The sequence below is a fragment of the Cotesia glomerata genome, linkage group LG10 (assembly GCF_020080835.1).
Source record: "Cotesia glomerata isolate CgM1 linkage group LG10, MPM_Cglom_v2.3, whole genome shotgun sequence".
Taxonomy (NCBI): domain Eukaryota; kingdom Metazoa; phylum Arthropoda; class Insecta; order Hymenoptera; family Braconidae; genus Cotesia; species Cotesia glomerata.
This window is the reverse complement of record NC_058167.1, coordinates 3300302-3322713: the sequence shown is the minus strand read 5'-3', so window position 1 is coordinate 3322713 and position 22412 is coordinate 3300302. Positions and strand designations below refer to the sequence as shown.

Genomic DNA, 22412 nt, shown 5'->3' with positions numbered 1-22412 from the left:
CTTGTTTAAAAATTTCAAAATTCCTTTATTTTTCGAAAATTTTGGCTAAAATTGTGATTAAAAATTTAGAAAACGGAATTCCTTTATCTTATGAACGAGTCGATCCTTTTATATTCCCATCTTTTATTTCCATTTCGCTTTAAACTTATAAAATTAAAAAATTTTTTCCTTTTATTTTTAATTTTTTTTGATTACGAATAAAGTACCATTTATTATTTCTCTTGCACATAAACATTTAAATATTTTTGCGAAAAAAATTATTTCAGTTCATTGACACACTTTTAATCTCGTCCATTTAAATTCGTTATCGTAATACGTTTAGTATCACCTTTCGTGTAGGCTACGAGTCATTGTACTCTTACACTTACATACTTTCTTTTGCTGACGCGGAAATTTTTGCGAAGTACGTTGATATCTCGGTCAGTGTGTCACTATATCATACTAACAGCTGTAACCTAGTGTTGAGTAAAACTTACGATTTGCTTACGAGGTTCTGCTGCGATACTGGCAGTGCCTTGATACGGAAATCGGTTTTAAGACACCTTGCTGCTGTCTATCGAGCAACGAGACTGTTCTTGAGATTGATCTGCCGATTTAGCAAACCGCAAATCAACTCTTTACATTTTTGCGACTCAAGTTTTCTTTCTCGCTGCTGTCTATCGAGCAACGAGAAATCATAGAAAATCTTGATTCAAAATTATACAGGACAAGGCTTTATAATACCAATTGACCTAAAATAAAAAAAAAAAAAAAAAATTTTTTTGCTTAAAAATTCAAAATTATTAATTAATTTTTTCAAAATTATTTTTTTTTCAATTCAATTTTTTTTTCAATCTATTTACCTTTCTGATCAAACCTTGGAGTGCTAATTATAGCGCCCAAAAGAAAATAATTAATGGTACGACATTCACGTAGCGGTTTTAAATTTCAAATAAGAAAGGCCTATTCAGATTTCTTTAGTGGCCAAATCTATCACCGCCCCATAATAGAATCTCGCTATTGGGAAGATCCTACGTTTGTCAACTCCTCTACCCCGGTCATAAGAGAAAGGAAGGCTACTCTCATTAATAAACCGGAAAATTGTATTAAAACCCGACAAATCCGAATTCCATCGAGGAATATAGAGGAAAGACCGTTACCAGATCTGAACGAATCAGTCCCTATTAACGCACGTACGAAAGTTATCAACTGGATAAATCAAATCCCAGTAATCCAGTTGAATTGCCTGGTCGAAGAACCATCATCCAAGAAGCCCAAAATAATAAGCAACGTCCCAGCTCCATCCGGACTGTTTAAAATACTTACCCAGTCGAGAAAACAACAATCATCATGGCACCTCCTAACCCAGAACAAACTGCAGCCGCAGCTGCAGCGGCCGCAGCAGCCAGAGAAGCTGAACGACGCCGTAGAGAGGAAGAGGAAGCCAACAACGCCAATCGACCTGGAGTCAAATTGTTTGATCTCACACGGGAAGAACCTGAGAAAAATTATTACAAAATCACCAAAGAAATGGAAGAAGCTCTTCCCACCTTCACCGGAGACGGAGATGTCAGTTACGAAGAATTCGACAACCGTTTAAAAGATTGGCTACACATGATGCCTGAAAACAACCAACAACCCTTCATCGGACGCATCCTCCGGAAGCTGAAGGGTCGTGCAAGAAACGTCGTCGAAGATATGGAAATCCACACCGTACAAGAACTCGTCAGCGTTCTACGCAGTCACTTCCGACTGGGAGATCCTCTCCGTATAAACCTCGCAAAACTAACCTCAGCCCAGAGAGGAACTTATGAGGCAGTAGAAAGCTTCTATTATCGACTACGGTCCATCCTCCGGAAAATCCAAGCAGCAGTCCCGGATGACGACCGCGAGGCAATCACAAATCAAGCTCACCGATTAGCAGTCGATTTATTTTTCGAGTCTCTGCCAGATTACCTAAAATGCCTCGCCTCAACTCGTCAGTATGCAACTCTGACCGCCCTTTTCGAGTCAATCCAGGACCAAGCGCTGAAGTACGACAACAACATGAGGCTTCAAAATCCAAAGCCCTCTCAACGAGAATTTCCTCAAGACCGACACGGAAATCATTATCCTCGTAACAACGGTCCACGAGGATACTTTCAAAACAATCAAGGTCAACAATCACACGCTCCGGTTCACGGACACCCTGGACCAAACCGGAAACTGAACTCTATACTAATCCAAAACCAGTTGCTTTTGCATATCACTCGCAGGGCGCACCGAATTTCGCCGCCGAAGAAGAAGCTTCCTACGAAGGATACTCAGAGCCAACTGCGACCTGGTATGGGTTACCTCCTTGTGGAAATGCCGACTGTGAAGAGTCAGATTGCGAAGCACCGCAAGCCATGGCGTTCTCGACAAACCCTAATTATAACCCAAAAAAATATCAAAACACTTACCAGAATCCAAATTATTCCGTAAATTATAATCCTTCTTATAAACCCTACACCTCCCGCCTCCCATACAACCCTCAGTATAATCCGCAATATTCCTCTCAAGCCAAAACCCAGCATTCATCTCAAAACCCGAATATTACCCTAGAATTCAACGCCCCAATACCCACAAACAAGAACCCATGGAGTAGTACAATCCACGCCACCGCAAGGGCCGCCTCCAGTTACACCTACAGAAATATATCCTGAGTCATCACCAGTACTACTCGAAAGACACATTAAGAGCTCAGAGATTTGCAACTGCCCAGGATGCCCAAAAAGAAATCTAAAGAAGGAAGAAGACCCTTTAGAATCTTCTTTAAACTTGATGGGCGCTCGTCAGACCGAGGTAAAGACGAGCCAGCCCCAATTACCTCAACAAATGACGGCAGCCATGTACCGTCAATACAACCAGTAGACGGAATCGCCCTAGTCACCGGCCGAGGACCAGTAATCACAGTTAAAAATCCCAAATTTCTCAACAACAACTGTGAAATACTGATTGATTCCGGAGCAAACTATAATTTTATCAGCATCGAAGCCTTAGCTGACGACACCACTTTCACTTACGACAATCTCGGACAAGTGGGGGGGATCGGAACTAATAAACAACCGATCATTGGACTCGTCACACTCACGCTGTTTGACAAGTCCATCCCGTTCCGGATAGTACCTCGCAGACTAGGAGGCTACGTAGCCATCCTCGGTAGCGAATTTCTCGCCAAAGAACAAGCCAACATCTCATTCTATTGGCACACGATGGTACTGAGAAGTCAGCCGGTCCGCCCGATACCTTTTGTCATCAAGAGAGGATCCTGTGAGTCTCAATTACTCGCAGTAGGCGGGGGCCCAAAGATTGACTTATCCTGTCCGGTCCTGCTAGGAAAATACCAGAGATTTATCATCGATACAGGAGGAGACGTCACCATCATCAATCAATCAGCACTCCAACCCGGAACTTACATCAATCCAAATAACCGACTCATCGCCAGAGGAATCAGCGGAGAAGCAGTACAAACACTCGGTACCGTCGAATTGAAAATTTTTGGCCTACCAGTCCAGTGTCAAGTAAGCCGAGAAGACCTACCGGTCCCCGGAGTGGGGATAATCGGAAACGACTGGCTAGACCGCGAGAAAGCCGAGATCTCGTACTACGAACAAACTCTCACCGTCATGGCTCGACCACTAGAACCTATACCTTTCAGCTTGGACATCTACGAGCCATCTACCTTCACCGTGCCCCCCAGGACAAAAATGATAGCTCCAGTCCCCATCAAAAATTCAGGACTAACTCACGGATATCTACCGCGAATAGATCTTCCAGTAGGCTTGTTTATGGGCGAAGCCTTAGTCACTGTAGACGGCGAAACAGCTACCTGTATGGTGTTTAATACGACTAACGAACCCGTCACCATCGAACTGGAGCCACAAATCCTCGAAGATTATGAATTTCACGTTGAAGATCCTCCCAACAACTCCAGTGACTCCCAAGACGACCGTCCAGCGGATATTAAGACAATTGAACAACGAGCAACGGAAATTTTAAATAAATTTCCTCTAAAAGATCTTAACACAGAACAACGTGAACAAATTACAGAAATAATACACGACTTTACCGACATCTTTCATCTCCCTGGGGATAAACTAGGATGCTCAAAACGAGCGACTTGTGAAATTCCAACTACGACTGACAAGCCAGTCCACGTAAAACAATACCGCTTCCCCAAGCAACATCAAGACGAGATATAGCGACAAGTCGACAATTTAATGGAACAGGGAATTATAAGAAATTCCAAATCTCCTTATAATTCCCCGGTGTGGGTAGTTCCGAAGAAAGCAGACCCCAAAACAGGGGCAAAGAAATGGAGAATGGTAATCGACTTCAGGGACTTAAATAAAGTCTCAGTGGGAGATGCATATCCACTACCTTCCATAATCGGCATCTTGGACCAGCTAGGAGACTCTCTGCTCTTCAGCGTCTTCGACCTTGCCAGTGGATTCCACCAGATCAAAATGGACCCCGAAGACGCCCATAAAACAGCCTTCTCCACCCCGTTCGGGCATTTCGAGTACGAAAGAATGCCCTTCGGACTAGAAGGAGCCCCAGCCACCTTCCAAAGGATGATGAACTCAACCCTAAACTGCCTACCGTGGATATTAATCTATTTAGACGACATCATCCTCCATGCTAGGACTCTAGAAGAACACGGAGTACGCCTCAGACGATTATTCCAGGTACTCCGAGATGCAGGGCTCACACTTCAACCAGACAAATGCAAATTTCTATGCACAGAAGTCGACTATCTCGGACACGTAATCTCTCGAGACGGAGTGAAACCTGATCCTAAGAAAATCCAAGCTATCCGAGACGCTCCGAATCCACGTAATCAACGAGAGATGAGAAAATTCCTCGGCCTGGCAAACTACTATCGCAGATTTATCGACAACTACGCCGTTCGAGCTAAACCGTTAACCGATTTAACTCGAAAACAAAACCTTTAAATGGTCCGAAGAGGCTGAAAGGGCAATCCAAGATATCAAAACGCCCTGTGTGAAAATTCAACCCTTTCATACCCAGATCTCGACAAGCCCTTCGTTTTAGCGATCAGTTCTTCGTAAGAAGGTATAGCAGGTATCCTGAGCCAGGAAACAGACTCCACTCAACTCAGCAGAAGACCTCAACAAAAATGGAAAAATCGTAGCTTGTACATCCAGAATCCTACGAGATGCAGAACTACGCTACACTACAGACGAAAAAGAATGCCTCGCCGTAGTCTACGCCATCCAACAGTTCCGGCCTTATCTATACGGTAAAAGATTCACCGTTCAAACAAAGAGCCTGCGTAGCCTGGCTACGAGATACACACGATCTCACAGACAGACAACGAAAATGGCGATCAAAAATCAACGAATTTCATTTCAAAGTCGCCATCCGGACCAACGTCGGAGATCAATACGCAGATGCACTCTCATATAACCCAACAGGACGTCCAGAAGAGAAATCGGAGCCCCAAGAGAAAGAAGAAACACCTAACGAACCCTCAATAATCAATAACCAAACAAATACTCCAGAAGCCATCCTGCTACCTGCAAATGGAGTTGAAAAAGTCACCACAAACCCTCCAAAACGACGACCTGGACGACCTCTAGGCTCAAAAAATCGACCAGCCCCTCAAAAGCGCTCCAGAAATTCGACAAACAATCGCCTCAAGATTACGCTCCGAACTACGCAGAGGATCTCACACAAATCCCATTAATTACATAGAACCCGCCACCTCCAGCAATGATGAAGACGCACAAGGATTAACTCAAGTAAACACTGGAGATGACGATGTATTCCATACCCCCGAACCAAGAGGGGGGGAAGCTAGCACACCCCTACCGACTAGAGATTCAATTAGAGAACTAACTCCCCCAGCCTATTTCGACTCCGGCGACGACGGAGATGAAGAAGAAGAGAACCCCGTAACCCCACAACAAAAGAGGTCATCCGAAGAAGTCACAGAATCATCAGCAGAGAATACACCCAATGTTCACAACACCATAAGAACATTCGAAGAATTATCAGAAGATCAAAATAACACCCTCTCTCGTCCTCCCTTATCACCTACAATACCCAAAGGAAACCCAAACTGGTGGCGACCAGTACCTACACCGAGTCCTAACGTAATAAAAGAGGTAAAGAGATCTATCGAAAACTTTCAGCAAATAAGATCAATGGAGAAAACCTTCAACGAACAAGAAGACCCTGGAGAGGCCAGCGAAGAAGCTGAAATAGCCGTAAACGAATTTGTCTCCGAGGAAGCTAACGAGGACCAAGATAGTACCAGCGCTATCAGCGAGCCAGACGACACAATAATACTAGCCCAATCTACAACCGAAAGCCCTGAAATCGATAAAGATAAAAAATCCCACAGATGACCTCACACCTGGATCCGATGTTACTGAAACCACGATCCGGCTAGCTCCGGAAACACCGACACTAGTCCGCACAATGATCGAAAACTTTGAAGCAAAAGGGATCAAATGGGACCCAGTAACAGGATCTGTGATCGACACTAGCGATCATCAAGGGTCAACGCCTTACAGACCCGTACCAGACCAGTCTGTGATCACTCAAATGAGAACCAGATTGTCAGAATTACCAACCATGAATATCGCAGACTCACCTGGAGCGAGCTCCAGCCGACTTCTAGATTTCGGATCTCCTGTAGCCACAACTCCTACTGCAACGCCCGAGACTACCGAGAAATCAAAGAAAAGAGTCTCCTTCCTAGATCCAGTACCTCAAACACCAAAAGACAGGGATAACCTACATCTACCTCCAGAACAACCTAACGAAGAAGACACGACTTCTCTAGAAACATCTGTGACCTTAACGCCTCAACAAAATCCAGAAAGTACAAATCCACCAACAACCAACGACTCTACCACGTCAACAAAATCTCACAAACCCGAGAGAAAAACAGCAACCATCCTAATGCCTCCAGAAACATCTTCCGAAGAGGACATAGACCCAAACAATAACCCACCCCTAGACAAAAACCTAGAGGGGGGGATGGAAAAATTTACTGAGCCAATAGAACCAGCACAAGATAGACCTGATGAATTAAGAGTAGTAGAACTAATAGCCAGCCGAGATGGACTCACATACGCTCGAGATAACATCGCTCACTTCCTTACTACAGATTGTGAACTTCCCACTCCCACAGCGAAACTACTCCGAGATCTAAAATTCATCGACACAGACGATCTGAAACAAGCCAAACCACACAAAGGAGACGTCCTGGTGACAAAAATTGGCAAATATCGGATCTTCACTATCTTTATCGGCGAGTATCACCGAACAAAAATATCAACCGAAGACCTAATAAACGGACTTCAAAGCTTCCGCCTCGCCTTGGAACGATACGAGATACACTCCATAAGAATGGCTCAAAAGGGAGATGGATTCGGAACTATCAACATACAACCTCACCTATTAAAAGAACTCCGAGACTGCCCCGTACAGATAACTCTCTGCGACGGTGAAATCTCCGTTCCATCCGAGGAACTGCGACCTGAGATCATCAAAGAAAAACACGCAAGCCTTATCGGAGGACACAAAGGGAGTCCTCAAAACATATTGGAGGATAAGAGAAAAATTTTATTGGCCCGGAATGAAAGAACAAATCTATCAATACATCCTGAGATGCGACACATGCCAACAAAAAGAAATTATCTCGAATAAAAACTAAACAACCCATGGTTATAACTGACACACCATCCGACGCCTTCAAGAAAATCTCAATAGACACCGTAGGACCACTACCTATGACGGCAAAAGGCAACGTACATATTCTCACCATACAAGATAATTTCACAAAACACTGCGCAGCCATAGCAGTACCAGACATCAGGACACAAACCGTCGCAGAAGCCCTGATCACCCAGTACATATGCCGATACGGATGCCCCCAGGACAATCCTATCAGACAGAGGAACGTCATTCACCTCCAAACTGCTGGCAAAAATGTCAGAAATTCTAAAAATAAGGAGAGTAACGACCTCTGGCTACTACCCTCAAGCCAATGGATCTCTGGAGAGAAGTCATCAAACTCTCGTCGAATACCTCCGAGTTTTCGTTGAATCATACTCAGACTGGGACGAATATCTACCAATGGCCATGTTCAACTATAACACCTCGGTTCACACTGGAACAAAATTCACCCCGTACGAGTTAGTATACGGGAAAAAGGCACGTGCCCCAACTGAATTCCCGGACTACGAAAAAATCGAAACATATCCCGACTACTTAGTGGACTTGATGAACCGCCTAAGCCATACCCGCAGCGTCGCTCGCGATTCATTAGTCGAGTCAAAATTAAGATCCAAAGAAAGATTCGACAAAAACTTACACCCCATAGACTTCCAAATAGGAGACTTTGTATATAACCTAAATGAAACTCGCAAAAACAAACTTGACGTGTACTATAAAGGCCCTTTCGAAATCGTAGACATCACCGACAAAGGGTGTTTAATATTAGAACTCCCAAACGGAAAACGTTTAATTAAACACCCTAGTAAACTAAAACGAGCCATCGAATAAAAATACACTCCTGTTACAGAAAAACCGCAACAAAAAAAAAAAAAATGCTGCTATTACCAACAATTCTCTGGCTCCTACCCATCGCCTCAACGGAACCTCCAGAACCATTCAAAATCCAACCTTCATCATTTAATCCAGGGGTCTTATACGAGAAGAGTAATACAATTCATCTCATAGAACGACAATGGAAAATCATCTCCACCATAGACATCGGAACCATTATCAACGTATCCCCCTGGCAAGAGATGACGTCACCGGACGATCGTGAAAGTCGCAAAACTTGCCTATCCTACTTCCCTCCCTTCGAGTGCGCAATCTTAGGAAAGGAAGCCATATTAAAAGAACTAGAAAAAGACAGACAAGACGTAGTTAATCGACTAAAACAAAATCTTAAACAAGTCGAAAACATCCCAAAAACTCGCAATCGAAGGACGCCTTGGTTTGGATTCGTAGGCTCCATAGCACGAAAAGCCTTCGGACTCATGGACTACGACGACCACGAACACATCTCCACAGAAATCGACAAACTATACAACGATCAAAGAGAAATAACAACACTAATGAACAACTCAACTCACATAATAAAATCAGAAATAAACAAAGTCATCTCTGACCAAAATAAAACCAAAGCAAGAGTCACATTACTATCCGACACCATCAACCGCTACGCAACACAAGTCGGTAGTGAAATCGAAAAATTAAAATTACGTATACACTTTTATGCAAAGAGCTGACGAAAGATTCCAAAGAACAACGAAACTGATACGCTACCTCAAAGAAGCCGAGTCAGCAATAGAAGACGCAAAGAGAGGAAACATCCCAGGAGTGAATTCTCTCGCCTGAACAACTGAAAATGCGACCAGAGATATTATGACTCGCTTCCCACACTTAAATCCCCCTCAACCAATAGACCACGTAAATCTCCAGACTCTCTCCAACGTCGCCAAAGTGAACACAGGAAGAATAGGAAATAAATTCCTGATTATAATCACTCTTCCACTGTTTAATCAAATCACCTTCCAATTATACCGGATAAGACCAATTCCAGTACCACAAACCATCGGAGGAACCATGAGAAGCCTACTAGTCCGGCCAAGTAAAGAATATCTAGCCATAAACGCCTTCCAAAATCAATATTATCTAGTGGACTCAGAAACCATAAAAGGCTGTAGAATAATTTCAACAGATCTAGCCTGTGAAACCAACATACCGCTCAACCAGTAAAGGATAGCACCGAATGCGAACTTCAACTTTACCTAAATCCAAACAATGAAACTCTGCACCGGTGTGATGTCCGCATACTACCAAAATGTTCTACACAGCTAATCAAATTACAACAAGCGAACTCCTGGGCTTACTCTAACTGTGAACCAGAAATTTTCATAACAACTTGTGACACAACTCCTCGGACTGAACACGAACTCCACGGCTCCGGAACCCTCACGCTGTCTCCCGGCTGTGTCTCAACAAATAACCGCCTCATGATAAAAGGAACCGAAGAAGAAGGAGAAACAAGCGGAATCTACGCCTTCCCAACTATAAATTTGACGCGTCTAGCGACAAACCTCACCGAAGAGCCTAAACCACCACACCTACTAACAAAAATCGCCGAAGAACCAATAGCTGAAAACACCTTGCTTTCACCATGGGGCGATAGCCTCGAAGGAAACAACAATAGACTCACACAAATCGGACTTCACCATCAAGAAGAATCAAAACATCGACTCATCACCGTAGCAAACACAGGAGCAATACTCTCAATCATTACATCCCTTATATTCTTCCTTGGATATTACTATTGCGGCTGTTCCTGCAATTGCCTAAAACTCCTACGAAAAATCAAGAAGAAGAAACAAAAACAAATTGAAAGAAAATTCAATGAAACATTCGAACTCTCAAATACCAATACAACCGACTCAACCTCGTCACCATCAACAAGATACCAACACAACCTACCAGCAACACCATCAAAGAAGCCAAAAACCGGCATCCGACTAACGGACTACGAATAAAACGAAGTAAAGAAAGATAAATAAATTAAAAATATATTTTATATAAACTAATATAAGTATATTAACATAAGCGCCTCAGAAAGTAAGAAAAAGGGAGAACACACATACAATTCCTTTACAAAAAAAAAAAATTTTTTTTCAAGTTCCAAAACTTTTTTTCTCTCCCCTTCTCTTCCTCTCAAAAATAAATTTTAAACTGATCATACGTTAAAATGATCTACGTGCTAAAAGTATATTTAATACAAGGCAAGTCATCTGGCGGTAACTAAACCATCGAAAGATCTATAAATCATTAAAAAACTGTTTTAACTACAGCAAATCAATTACCATACTACCGGTAATTAAAAACCGCAATCAAACCAGCGACCCTCATTACCACCCACCGCCTAACAAACGACCGCCTCATAACCACGCCTATGTGCCACATACACGATCCAACAAATACTACACATACTTACCTCCATACTTAATATACTAATTAAATATTAACATACAATTAAAACTAAATTAAAATTAAAACTTAATCTAAGTAGGAAAAGGAAAAACTAATAACACCTTAATTCTTTCTTTTCCCATTTATTTAAATACTCCTTTTCATAAAAAAATTTTTTTTACACTAAACAAAATTCCCTCCTCCAGAATGCCTCGCCGGTTGGCCCCAAAGAATGAGAATCCCCACACGACGGATATGGTCAGCGAAACGTGAAACTCTAGAAACATACAAAAAAAAATTTTTTTTTAAAAATACCTTACGTTATAAAGAAAATTCAACTCACCCTTCAAAAATAACAAACAAAATTCTTATTGAATACAAATTCAATAAGTGCTCCCCGCAACCGTTCTAAGTCGGAAAGGTTGGGAGCGATGAACTCCTCCTCGCCATCTGGATTCTCCAGCATATGGAGAAAGAAGAAGGTTGCTGCGCCCGAAACCTCAGGCCCAGCAGGCCCAAACAGAGCCATCCACTCCTCGACTAGATCCAGAGCCTCGTGTGGGGTAAGCGGACCAATCAAGCGACGTAAAATCTTTACTCCCCGCCGCAAATCCTAAAACAAAATTTTTTTATATAAAAACAAACCCCTTTTCTCTCCTCGCCAAATTCTATATATTTATACAAATTACTCTACTTACCCGCTCTCCAACCACAGTAGTAACGTACTGGAACCAAGTTCCATAATTTTCATAACACCTTTCAACGGGGTACATTTTTAAATTTTTCCCTCGCAGTACTAGACACGTACACTGTTTGACGAATACTGGCACTCCCAATTGACACTTGATAAGTCGCCACGAATAAAAATTAAAACCCTTGCTCAGCAAAATTTATAAAAGAACGCGAATAAAATTCAAACTTACACGCCAGATGACTAACTTAAATCATACCGCGAAAGACAAAAACACCACCTATATAAGATAACAACCTAAAACAATACTACTACCGATAAATTAGAAATTCTGCGAAACAAAAGCGCAAAAAATTCAAAAAGAAAGAATTCAAGTCAATACACATTTTATATAAGAACCATAATGTAACTAGAGATATATAATCATATAATTGTAAACATATATAATTTATCCTATACTATAAAACTATATATTTACACATGTAAAGGGCAGAAACGCACTCAATAACGAAATAAAAATTATTATTGTTAGAATAAGACTAATAAATATTATACAATTAATAAAAGTGAGGCGATGCCTTTCCACCAAAGGAGAGACACCCGCAACTTCAAAAGAGGAGATGCCGAGGCACCCCTTCTTTTGGGGGGGATGCTGTTATATCCGGCGTTGCCTCATATAACAAACAGGGTCTCTCCCCTTCGATGAAAAGTACAACGCTTGCACTCTATTAGTTTCGGCAATCACTCGGACAACACCTCGATGAAGAAATGAGCACACTGTCCACGTTCTGTCAAATTGCAATTTTAGACCAATAACAAAATTCAACTCCCTTCCGAAAATCACGATCCGGGTGTATAAAACCACCAAACACCACGGATCAAATGTTCACTCTTTTATTAAAGAATACGAAGGAAGGTATCTTCGTAGAACCCGTGTGGGTCCTTATACCGCGTTACGTATAAGGCAGTATACAGCACTCGGTCGCGTATACAAAATCTAAATTCATCTCAACCTTTAATCTCATCTTCTACGAACCACGACAGTGTGCTTTTCGAGCAGAATCGAGGGCCCCGTGGCCGTAGTGATATCAAAATTATAACCTTTCGTCCTATTATCTGTTAACGGCGGATCTTAGTGTCTGTCAGAGTCGTTACTCTGTTTACGAACTCAATTTTAATAAACATTCTATCTGTCAAAACATAGAAATAAGTGATAGTTCATAAGTGAATTAGTGTACATTGAGTGCGTCTCGCCCATAGGGCGAATAATTGAATAAATCATAAAGACCAGAACTTCTTGTTTCACTTTATTCTAAATTAAGATCCTGAACCTCTTCGAGTACACTGATCTACATCACGAGAGAAAGAGGAGAATCCAACCCAGGATCAACCGATCGACCAATTCAATTCGAATCAACTGGAAAAATCATAAAGGACAACTGTGAGTTCAGTATTTGATATCGACTTCCCTTTTAATTCGCCGTTGGAACTCCTGGTTACCGGGAGGCGTTCGAAATCCACAACAAAAATAAAACTCTTGTAGCTTGCCTACAAGAGAAAATCTATCTAAAAACGTGTCCGAGCCTCCTCAAGGCCCACACTACCAATAATTATTTAATTATAATTAATTCGGACATAACAACGCGAATATTTATTGATTTTTACGATTGAATTAATTTATGGTTGATAATTTTTATACTACAAGTTTTTATTGCGAATTTTACTATTGCTACGACGCGTTATGTTATAAGGATTGATTTAATCAACGAAATTTTTATGATAATTAATTTAAGTTGAGATAATTTAAAATTTAATTCTTGAAATTATTTATTGAGATTAATTAACTCTGCGAAATTATCTTATTGACTGAACTTAAGTTCAGGAATTTGTCAGTCGAATTTTGTCGATAAAATTTATTAAGAAGTTATTTATAGAATTAATTATCAGAGTTAAATATTGAGTTCAGATTATTATGGAATGAGTTTATTATTTTGAAAATATTGGGTAATTAATTACTAGCTGATGACTGAATAAGTTAGTTGAAATCTTTAAAGTTAAATCAAATTGAATTAAATTGTTTATAATTTATAAAGTCAAGTAAACATCAATGTAGTAGTGTCAGGGTTATGCGTGTAAATTGGTATGGGTTATGTGTGAGCTACAGAGTATCTAGGTCTACGTTTAGTCACTGGGCTGCTACTCCTGTGAGCCGAGTCAACGACCTCTCGCACACTGCAGTCTTTGTGCGAGGCTGATTAGTACATTTCGGGTCAAGTTGTTGGTATAGTGTTAAGTTGAGTATACACTTAGAAACCTTTGCATAGACGCCCAGGTTGGGGGTGCAAAGGGATTAAGTTAGAAACCGCGGTATAGACGCTCCATAAGAGGGTACTGTCGGAAATAGTTCCTATGATAGAGACCGCTGCGTAGACGCCCGAGTCGGGAGCGCAGACGGGAATAAGGCTGTTGTTAAGTGGTTATAGTGTGCGTGTGTGAGTGATTTATTTTGTTATTGTTAATAAATATTGGCCATATTGTTAATTAATTATTTCTCATTTCAACAGCACCTTCCTCGACTCTCTCTATCCCTAGAAGATAAGCTCTCTGCTCTGGTTCGGTTCCAGGAACCGTGAAAATAAACCTAGTGGCGTCCTTAATTGATTAACTTTTATTGTTCATTTAAATTGTTTTAGTTTATTTATTAATTAATTTTGGGGCCAGTTGAACAGAGCTCATAAAACCTGTTACACTAGTCAGTGGGAATTTTCGGTAACCGAAGAAATAATTCGGACAGCTCGGACCGGAAAATGAATTTGGATCTTTTGGCTGCCCACCAAGAGTTCTCCAAGACTAGTGCATTTGTTAAGTATTAAGAAAGAAAATTTAAAATTTCTGGCATGTGCATTGATGAAAGTTATTAAATCAATTCTATAAAAAGACTAGCGCTAGAAGCACGTTGAATATACTTGCGAATGGCTAGCACAAAATTTCAAGATACATTTTTTGGAGCAACTGTCTCTGGTTCTCTCATCTCTCAAGCCATACGCAAGTATATGCTGTAAGTTTCCGGTGTAAGAAACGTGCTGAGAAGCGACAAAGTATTATATCCATGCGTAAGTGCCTGCTATAAAATATTTTTGTAAGAAATACATCAGAAGTTTTTTAAATGTACCATGTTAAATATATCTCGAATATTCTTGCATACAATACTGTTCGGTGAACAAGGCCCAGTAGCGATTAACTCGCTCCTGGGGGACTCCTAAATTCAAGAGACGCACCTGTCCACCACTAGTTCCCGCAAAAATCGAACCGCCAATAGAAAATCAGCCTCTCGATCACGCCATGAATCGACCGCTTTATTGGCTGATCGCTCCCGCTAGACATGCGCAATAGCCTTCTTCCCCAACTCAACGAGGAAGAAGACGAACTATTGTTATTATCTTTCGCTTCCACGCTTTCGTTGCAACAAGTCGCCATTAATTCCGCTTTACTTTCGCTTATTGTTAATTAACCGCATTTCGCTATTTTTATAATTTAAATTGCTTAAATTAACCGCTAATAATTCGCTCTAATTTGTTACAGATAAATTGTGTTATTTGTGCATTTATTTCACCGCTTTTACAGTGCCGGCAGAGTGTTCACCCACGTGTCAACCGGTATCGCTTATGCTAACCACGCTGTGTATTATAAATCCGCTTTTATTTAAACAATCCGCTATTTAACATATTAAATATAACTTGTATTTAGTGTAAATAAATTTATAGTGTTAATTTTGATAATTATTTACGCGTTTTAATTGAGATATCCAGACCTAAACCTGATCCCCGCTTTTCCGCTCTTTCAGTAATTATTCAAATACCATACGTAAGATACATACGTAGAATGAAATGCTAGTAGGTATGGGTTTTTCACAAGGCTCTGACCCAAGAATATTGCTCAAGCACATGTGTGCTTGTTATGTTACCTGGGTTCATGAGTTTATCCTATATAATTTATAATTAATATCATTGTTTACATATTGATATCTTTTGCAATATTTATGAGAGTTCAGAAAATTTCTTCAAAAAAATTATCGTTAGATCTTATGCTTATCATGTCACTATTTTATCGATAAGATTCAACTGTTAGAAGAATTTTTTTTTTTTATTTTAGACACTATTTCAAGAAAAAAATTTTTTAGTCGTTTTTAATGAGCGTTTTTCAAAAAAGTATCGGGAGGAATTAAATCAAACAAAAGTACACAGATTTGCTTATTTATTTTAATAAATACATTTTTTATTTATAAATTGAAGCGTTATTGTAGGAAAGCACTCTCAGATACGATTCAGAGTCAATCAATCATAAGAATTATTACTGGTGCACCTAACTTTATAGTTGAATTATTTATTATTTTAACAAAATCATTTTTAAATTTCATTTTATATCTATAAGTTGCTCTAATCTCGTACAATATTTTTCTAGGGTGCTTAATCATAAATTCATAAATATCAAGGAATATTTTGAATATCGCTTAGAACAATTGATATCCCATCGTTTAATAGTGAATTCATTATGGATTTCGCTTAAAAATCACCGTCTGGTTGAAGATCAAACCGAGGTGGAAAGGCAGATCCATCAATTTGAGGTTTCATAACAGACCTAAATGGCTAAACAAAAAAAATTAAGAATAATATAATGATTAATATGAATACAATAAATAATTTTTTTTATTAATAAGAATAAAAATATTAAATTAGAAATGTTCATGAAAAAAATATGGAGTGTATTCAAGGATTTTTGACTACTTAAATTTTGAATTAAGTTTTCTAATACATGTGTTCAAATCTAGCTCTTGAAAAATTCACAATTTCACTTGATTATCTCGAATCTTGTCTAAAAAATCCTAAGAGTGCATATATGTAAATGAATCATAAATGGAAAAAGAAAATACGAATTAAAAAATTTTTATCAATGTAACTACTGCAAAGATATCTTTTGTGTATATAGATGAAATGTAAACTTAAGAAAATGTTATGATTTTCATTGTGTGACCTCGTTCTAAGTATTAAATTGATGATAATTTATTGAAATTTGTGCTAAATAAAAAAAAAGTAATTTATAAGATTATAATCTAATTTAACTGTCTTGAAATTCAAACAAAATTAATGATCGGAACGGAATCAAAACATAAATAGTAGTAATTTTTCTTAAACTTAAATTATACTATGTAAAGTATATTATACACTAAAAAAAAAAAAAAATTAACTTGATTGAAGAGAAAAAATCTTGAACTAAGAAATTCATTTTGACGAACATTACCGTATCAATTTAAGTAGAAAAATTCTTGAATTGAGAAATTTTTCTTGATTCAAGAATTTTTCATTTTGATTCAAGACAATGAAACTCTTTCAGATGATTTTCTTGGTTTAAGATTTTTTTTCTTAAATCAAGTTAATTTTTTTTTTTTCAGTGTATGTATCCAAACAAATATAAAGTAAATAGTTTCGAAGGTAAAAATTTTTTTATTTAATCAATCAGTTATGAGTATATTTCTGTAAAATTGTGTTTCTTTTGTTGGCTAGTAAATTGTAATAAAGGTCAAAATATCACTTAAATAAACACGTTTATTTAGACGAAAATGCGTGTTCTGTGTGCCTTTTTATGAGGTATACATAATTTTTAAATTTATATGACACACGAACTTACATGAACCAAGGCAGCAGATTACTCCAAAGCTGTTGTAGGTTTACGACCTTTCTGGGGCTAAGGGTCATATCATATGGTTTAGTTGTTGTGCGGAAAGATATCATAGTATTTACAAAACTTTTTAAAACTACCGTTCAAGAATTGATTTCATATTTCCAAGAGTCGGATAATTTTTTTATAAGCACTTGAGAAGAGACTCTCTAAAGTATACTTTTAAATGCGGATTATTTGGGTTATTGAGAAAATGAAATATTTCTACTTTTAAATGGGGAAAAAATTGAATAGCCCAAATATAATAGTATATGCTATACTGTAATACTATAAATACGAATTTTCTTCGATTGAAATTAGTAAAATACAATTAAGTAAAATACTTCTTAATCAATTTTTGACTTTGATACTTAGGTTTTGGATTGATCGGTCTGTATGTTGGAGAATTATAAAAAAGTAATAGAAACATTTTTTTCAAAAATTTCATTTTTAGAGTTTCTTAATATCTACCGAGCCAATTAAAATCGAATTCTCAGAAAATATCATTTAAGGAAAACTCATTTGATTTTTGCAACTCCCGTGTCAAATGATTATTTTGATCGATAAGCAATCAACCGATCAAATCGTTCAAGAACATTTAATTACTCACATGCACATACCCACATATACCAAAAAAATATAATTCCAAAAATAGTCAAAATAGTTTTTTGAAACGTTAAGATCTACTGAAAAATCGACTTTTAATCCTTAGAGGCCGACAAAAATAATGTTTCTAAATTAAAAGAAATTAGTGGGACATTTGAATATTAAATTTTTTCAAATTATCTGATTCGACGTAGAGCTCTCTATTTACAATTATATAAATTTGAAGTATAATATTAAAGGGCACCACTGTAGTGAAATTTTGAAAAATCATTTTTTCTTTGCTAAATTTTTCGATAGTTTATACTTCTAAAAAGAATACACTAAACTTTGAAGTATGTATCTTGAATAGTTTTTAAGTTACAGCTTTTGAAATAAGTTTTTTATTAGTCAGTAGGGTATGTTACTTTTATCTTTAAACATGTTTTTCTAAAAACTAAATTTTCAAACATTTTTCAGCGAAAATTAGAACTTTTTATTTTTTAATTTTTATTTTTTTTTATTTGGGGAATTGAATCAGAAGTATGATCTAATTAAACATAATTTTTTTTTTTTATTTTGAATACCGTGAAGGCCACAGCTACTGCAGTAGTGGGGTAACTTTTTTTTATCAATAGGGGGATGCACAATCATTACGAGAATATTGAAGATTTTTATGCGAAAATATTTGTTCGATTACTTGAAACATGTGTAAATACAGCCGGCAAATTAAAAAAAAAAAAAAAACGCTGTATTAATACTAATTAGTTTTCTTATCAAAAATTTCAGAAAATTACCTTTTTTTAAATGGTTATACTAGTGGGGTCTCTTAGTATTAAATAGTTAATATAACATTAATATTATAAATTGAAATGCTAAAATTACAAGTAAGAACATTTTTTTTTTTCATCTCAATAAATGTTTTTCAATTAATTTTTACTTTAAACTAGCTGACCCGGTGAACTTCGTATCACCTACAATATATTTTGTTACACCTTTCGATCAGCGATTATCAATCTTTAAACTCTAATCTACTTCGATAAAGAATAAATACTGGCTGTATGAAGTGTTAGAATTTTGTTAGAATTTTGTCGTTATTAAATGAAACTCGCTTCTTATTATCGCCTGAAAATCAAGATCCCAAAAAATCAACACTGAATTTATGGAATTTTTTTTTTGTCCATATACACAGAAGATAGACGATTAACAATTTTAGATCTGTTGATTTCCTTAGCTGAACTTACGGGTTTTCCAAAAATTTTATTCTTTTGAAAACATCCCTGAACTATAGCGAACAAAACAAAAAGAACATTTTTGAAATCGGTCTAGTTGTTTTTGAGTTCTAGCGAAACTAACGCACAGTTATTTATTTTTATATTTTTTTATTATTTGATGATAATGATTTTTTTAGCTGAACTGTCGGGTTTTCCAAAAATTTTTTTTTTCTGAATCATCTCTGAATTGTAGCGAACAAAACAAAAAAACAATTTTGAAAATCGGTCCAGCCGTTTTTGAGTTTTAGTGAGACGAACGCACGGCAATTCATTTTTTTTTATTTTTTTAGCTGAACTTTTGGGTTTTTCAAAAATTTTTATTTTTCTAAACCATCCCTGAACTATAGCGAAGAAAATAAAAAAAAAATTTTGAAAATCGGTCCAGCCGTTTTTGAGTTTTAGCGATACTAACGCACAGCAATTTATTTTTATATATATATATATATATATATATATATATATATATATATATATATATATATATATATATATATATATATAGATAATAATCATGTTCAATTATAAAACAAGCTATTGATGATTAAATTTGTTGCTTTCAAAGTTTTTTATTTTTTTTTAAATTTAAGTTTGTTGATCAAAAAAACTGATCATATTGTAGTACATTTCTGGAATTTATCAATGTTAGTATCTCTATAGTAGATTTCTCAATTCCGTTTTATGCACATCAATGCTCAAATTTATTGAATTTATTCTTCGGTTCAGTTTTCATTATTGTTACTTTAATTAGAATAAAATGATTGATTATTTCTTTAATTTATTTAGTATCTCAACATCGACATTTATGAATAATATTTTAGCGATAATATGTTATCCAAGAATGGTAGTTTTCAAGACGTAAATATTTTGTACTATTTAAAAAAAATTTTTTTTTTTTAATTTGTTTCTTTAAGAAAAAAAAAACTTATCAATCGAAAGTGAATTAGTTAATTATTTATAACTCTTACCGCTGGGCTTAAACCTCGGGCTGCACTTCCTCCACGTCCTTTAGTACGAAATTTGGTAATGGCTTGCTCAGCAAGGTCCGCTCGTTCTTCAGCTTCTTCTAACTCTTGTTGTGCTTTTCGGAATTTGGCGAGGTTAAGAGCTGCGATTTCTTCTGCTTCTTCTATTTGTCTTTTATATGTTTTAATCTTTTGTTGGAGCTTGTCAACTAGATCCTGCATGCGTTCGTGGTTCTTCCTATCTTCATCAGCCTGTAGATAAGTAAATTTATAATTGTATAGTATATAACGTGAAAAATTCTTTTTAGATTAAATTGAAAAAAGGTATAGTTATTTATTGTAAAAATAGCACTGATAAACTAAAATTCTTTCTATATAACATTTTTACAGTTATATACCGCGAGAAACTAATATAGAGCTCCCTATGCACGTGAGGTTGATTAGTCGAAATTATTTTGGGATCAGCAAGTAGTCGTTTAACTACAATATTAATCTCTTGAAAGAAAGTTTGGCCCAACTATACCTGACGATATAAAACAAAATGCGATTTTTTTTTTAATTTCATACTGAGGTAGGTCCAGTAAAATAATGATATTTTAATGAAAAATGCTAATAAAGTGATGTCAACTATCTATGTAATCTGTTATTCAGTAATTCTATTCTATATTAATCCTTTCAATTTCGATGAAATTTTACCAAAGGAAAAATTTTCAAAAATTATCCAAAATTCAAAATGTCACTATTTTTATAGTTTTTCAAGTTTATTTTTAAAATAACTCGAAAATTATTATAGCTACAAAAATGTGCTTGAGTTTGTTTTAAAGAGGATATTCAGGAATACACACACACACAAATATATATTTATATGTATATATATATATATATATATATATATATATATATATATATATATATATATATATATATATATACAGAGTGTCCCAGAAGTAACGGACGCCATTGTAGCATCTGATAAACAAAATAATTCTGAGACGAAAATTCCTTAGCCATTTTTTAATCAGACGCATAGATAATTAATTATTAATTAAAATAACGTCCTTTTATGCGTTAGAGAGAGAGCACTAGTGTCAAGTCAAGTGCGTTCTAACGAAGACGCTTGGACGTGTAATGTGTAAGTAAATATGTGTGACTACGTAGCTATAGAAACTAGTTAGTTATACAGTTAGTTGTGTCTTTGTTTGGCACATTATTTACTGGACACTGGCGCTCTCTCTCTCTAACAAATAAAGAGACGTTATTTTGAATTAATAATTAATTATCTATGCGGTTAATTGAAAAATGGCTAAGGACTTTTAGTCTCAGAATTATTTTTTTCATCAGATGCTACAATGGCGTCCGTGACTTTTGGGGATCACCCTGCTATATATATATATATATATATATATATATATATATATATATATATATATATATATATATATATATATATATATATATATTTAAAAAAATGCCAAAATTGTAGAATTTTGAATTTTTAACAATTGTCAAAATTGACGATCAACGTTTAATTTTTGGCTAAATTGTGTATATAATATTTCGAACTGATCTTAAGAGATCCTGTAATTTTCAGAACGGTTTTTTTAACTTCCAGCTAAGAAAATCAAAGATTTTCAAAAATCGGGAAGTTATTTTTTTCACCCCGTTTTGCAAAAATTGAGTTTTCATCAGATCTCGACGTTTTAAGGTCATAGGAAGCTTCCCTGACTACCCCTGCGATGTTGTCACTATGTTTGTATGTATGTATGTGTGTGTAAGTATGTGAATCGCTTATAACTTTTGAACGACTAAACCGATCGGAACCAACCAAACGGTGTTCTAAAAGGTTCCCTCAAACTTAGATTTCCTGAGAATTTAAACCGATTCGGACCGATAGATTTTGAGAAATTTTGAAAAATCTCAAAAAAAAATAAGAAAAAAATCATTTTTGAAAGTGGTTTTTTTGGAATAACTTTTAAACGGCTCGATCGATCAACTTCAACAACTAATCCGCCCTTAACCTTGAAAAACCACGTTGATCACCGCTAATCCGGTCAAAATCGGTTGATTCGTTCGAGAGATATCGTGAACGAAAGAAAACCAAAAAAAGTGCTTTTTTCACATAACTTCGACATTTCTTATCGGATCGTTTTTTATGAAATAAAATAATTTTTAGAGCTTAAAAAACTGCGTCGATCGCCGCCT

General features: G+C 36.7%; 2 protein-coding genes across 24 annotated transcripts in view; both read right to left on the bottom strand.

Annotated features, from left to right (window-relative positions):
- Positions 1-11169: 11169 nt before the first annotated feature.
- LOC123273325 lies at positions 11170-11974 on the bottom strand. The gene is made up of 3 exons (XM_044740731.1): positions 11685-11974; positions 11391-11599; positions 11170-11263 (listed from the first exon to the last, which is right to left on the bottom strand). The coding sequence occupies exons 1-3, from the start codon at positions 11757-11759 to the stop codon at positions 11170-11172; spliced, it is 378 nt and encodes a 125-aa protein (XP_044596666.1). The 5' UTR covers positions 11760-11974.
- A 3940-nt stretch (positions 11975-15914) lies between these two features.
- The window catches only part of LOC123273034 (myosin heavy chain, muscle), a 69401-nt gene continuing 62903 nt past the window's right edge, over positions 15915-22412 (bottom strand). For 22 of the 23 annotated variants that reach the window (XM_044740171.1, XM_044740159.1, XM_044740157.1 and 19 more), the window contains exons 24-25: positions 20214-20462; positions 15915-16323 (exon numbers count right to left, since the gene is read on the bottom strand). In XM_044740171.1, the coding sequence (XP_044596106.1) occupies positions 16240-16323; positions 20214-20462 (333 nt within the window). In that variant the 3' untranslated portion in view covers positions 15915-16239. Of the gene's footprint in view, positions 16324-17362; positions 17420-20213; positions 20463-22412 lie in introns of all 23 variants that reach the window. The other variant, XM_044740173.1, reaches the window with a different exon arrangement.

What these genes read in the sequence shown, in the direction of transcription:
- LOC123273325 (XM_044740731.1), bottom strand. Translation starts at nt 11,759, where the DNA reads ATGTACCCCGTTGAAAGGTGTTATGAAAATTATGGAACTTGGTTCCAG. An exon ending in CTACTGTGGTTGGAGAGCGG is followed by an intron (nt 11,600 to 11,684) that starts GTAAGTAGAGTA and finishes ATTTTGTTTTAG; the next exon opens with GATTTGCGGCGGGGAGTAAA. An exon ending in AACCTTTCCGACTTAGAACG is followed by an intron (nt 11,264 to 11,390) that starts GTTGCGGGGAGC and finishes GTATGTTTCTAG; the next exon opens with AGTTTCACGTTTCGCTGACC.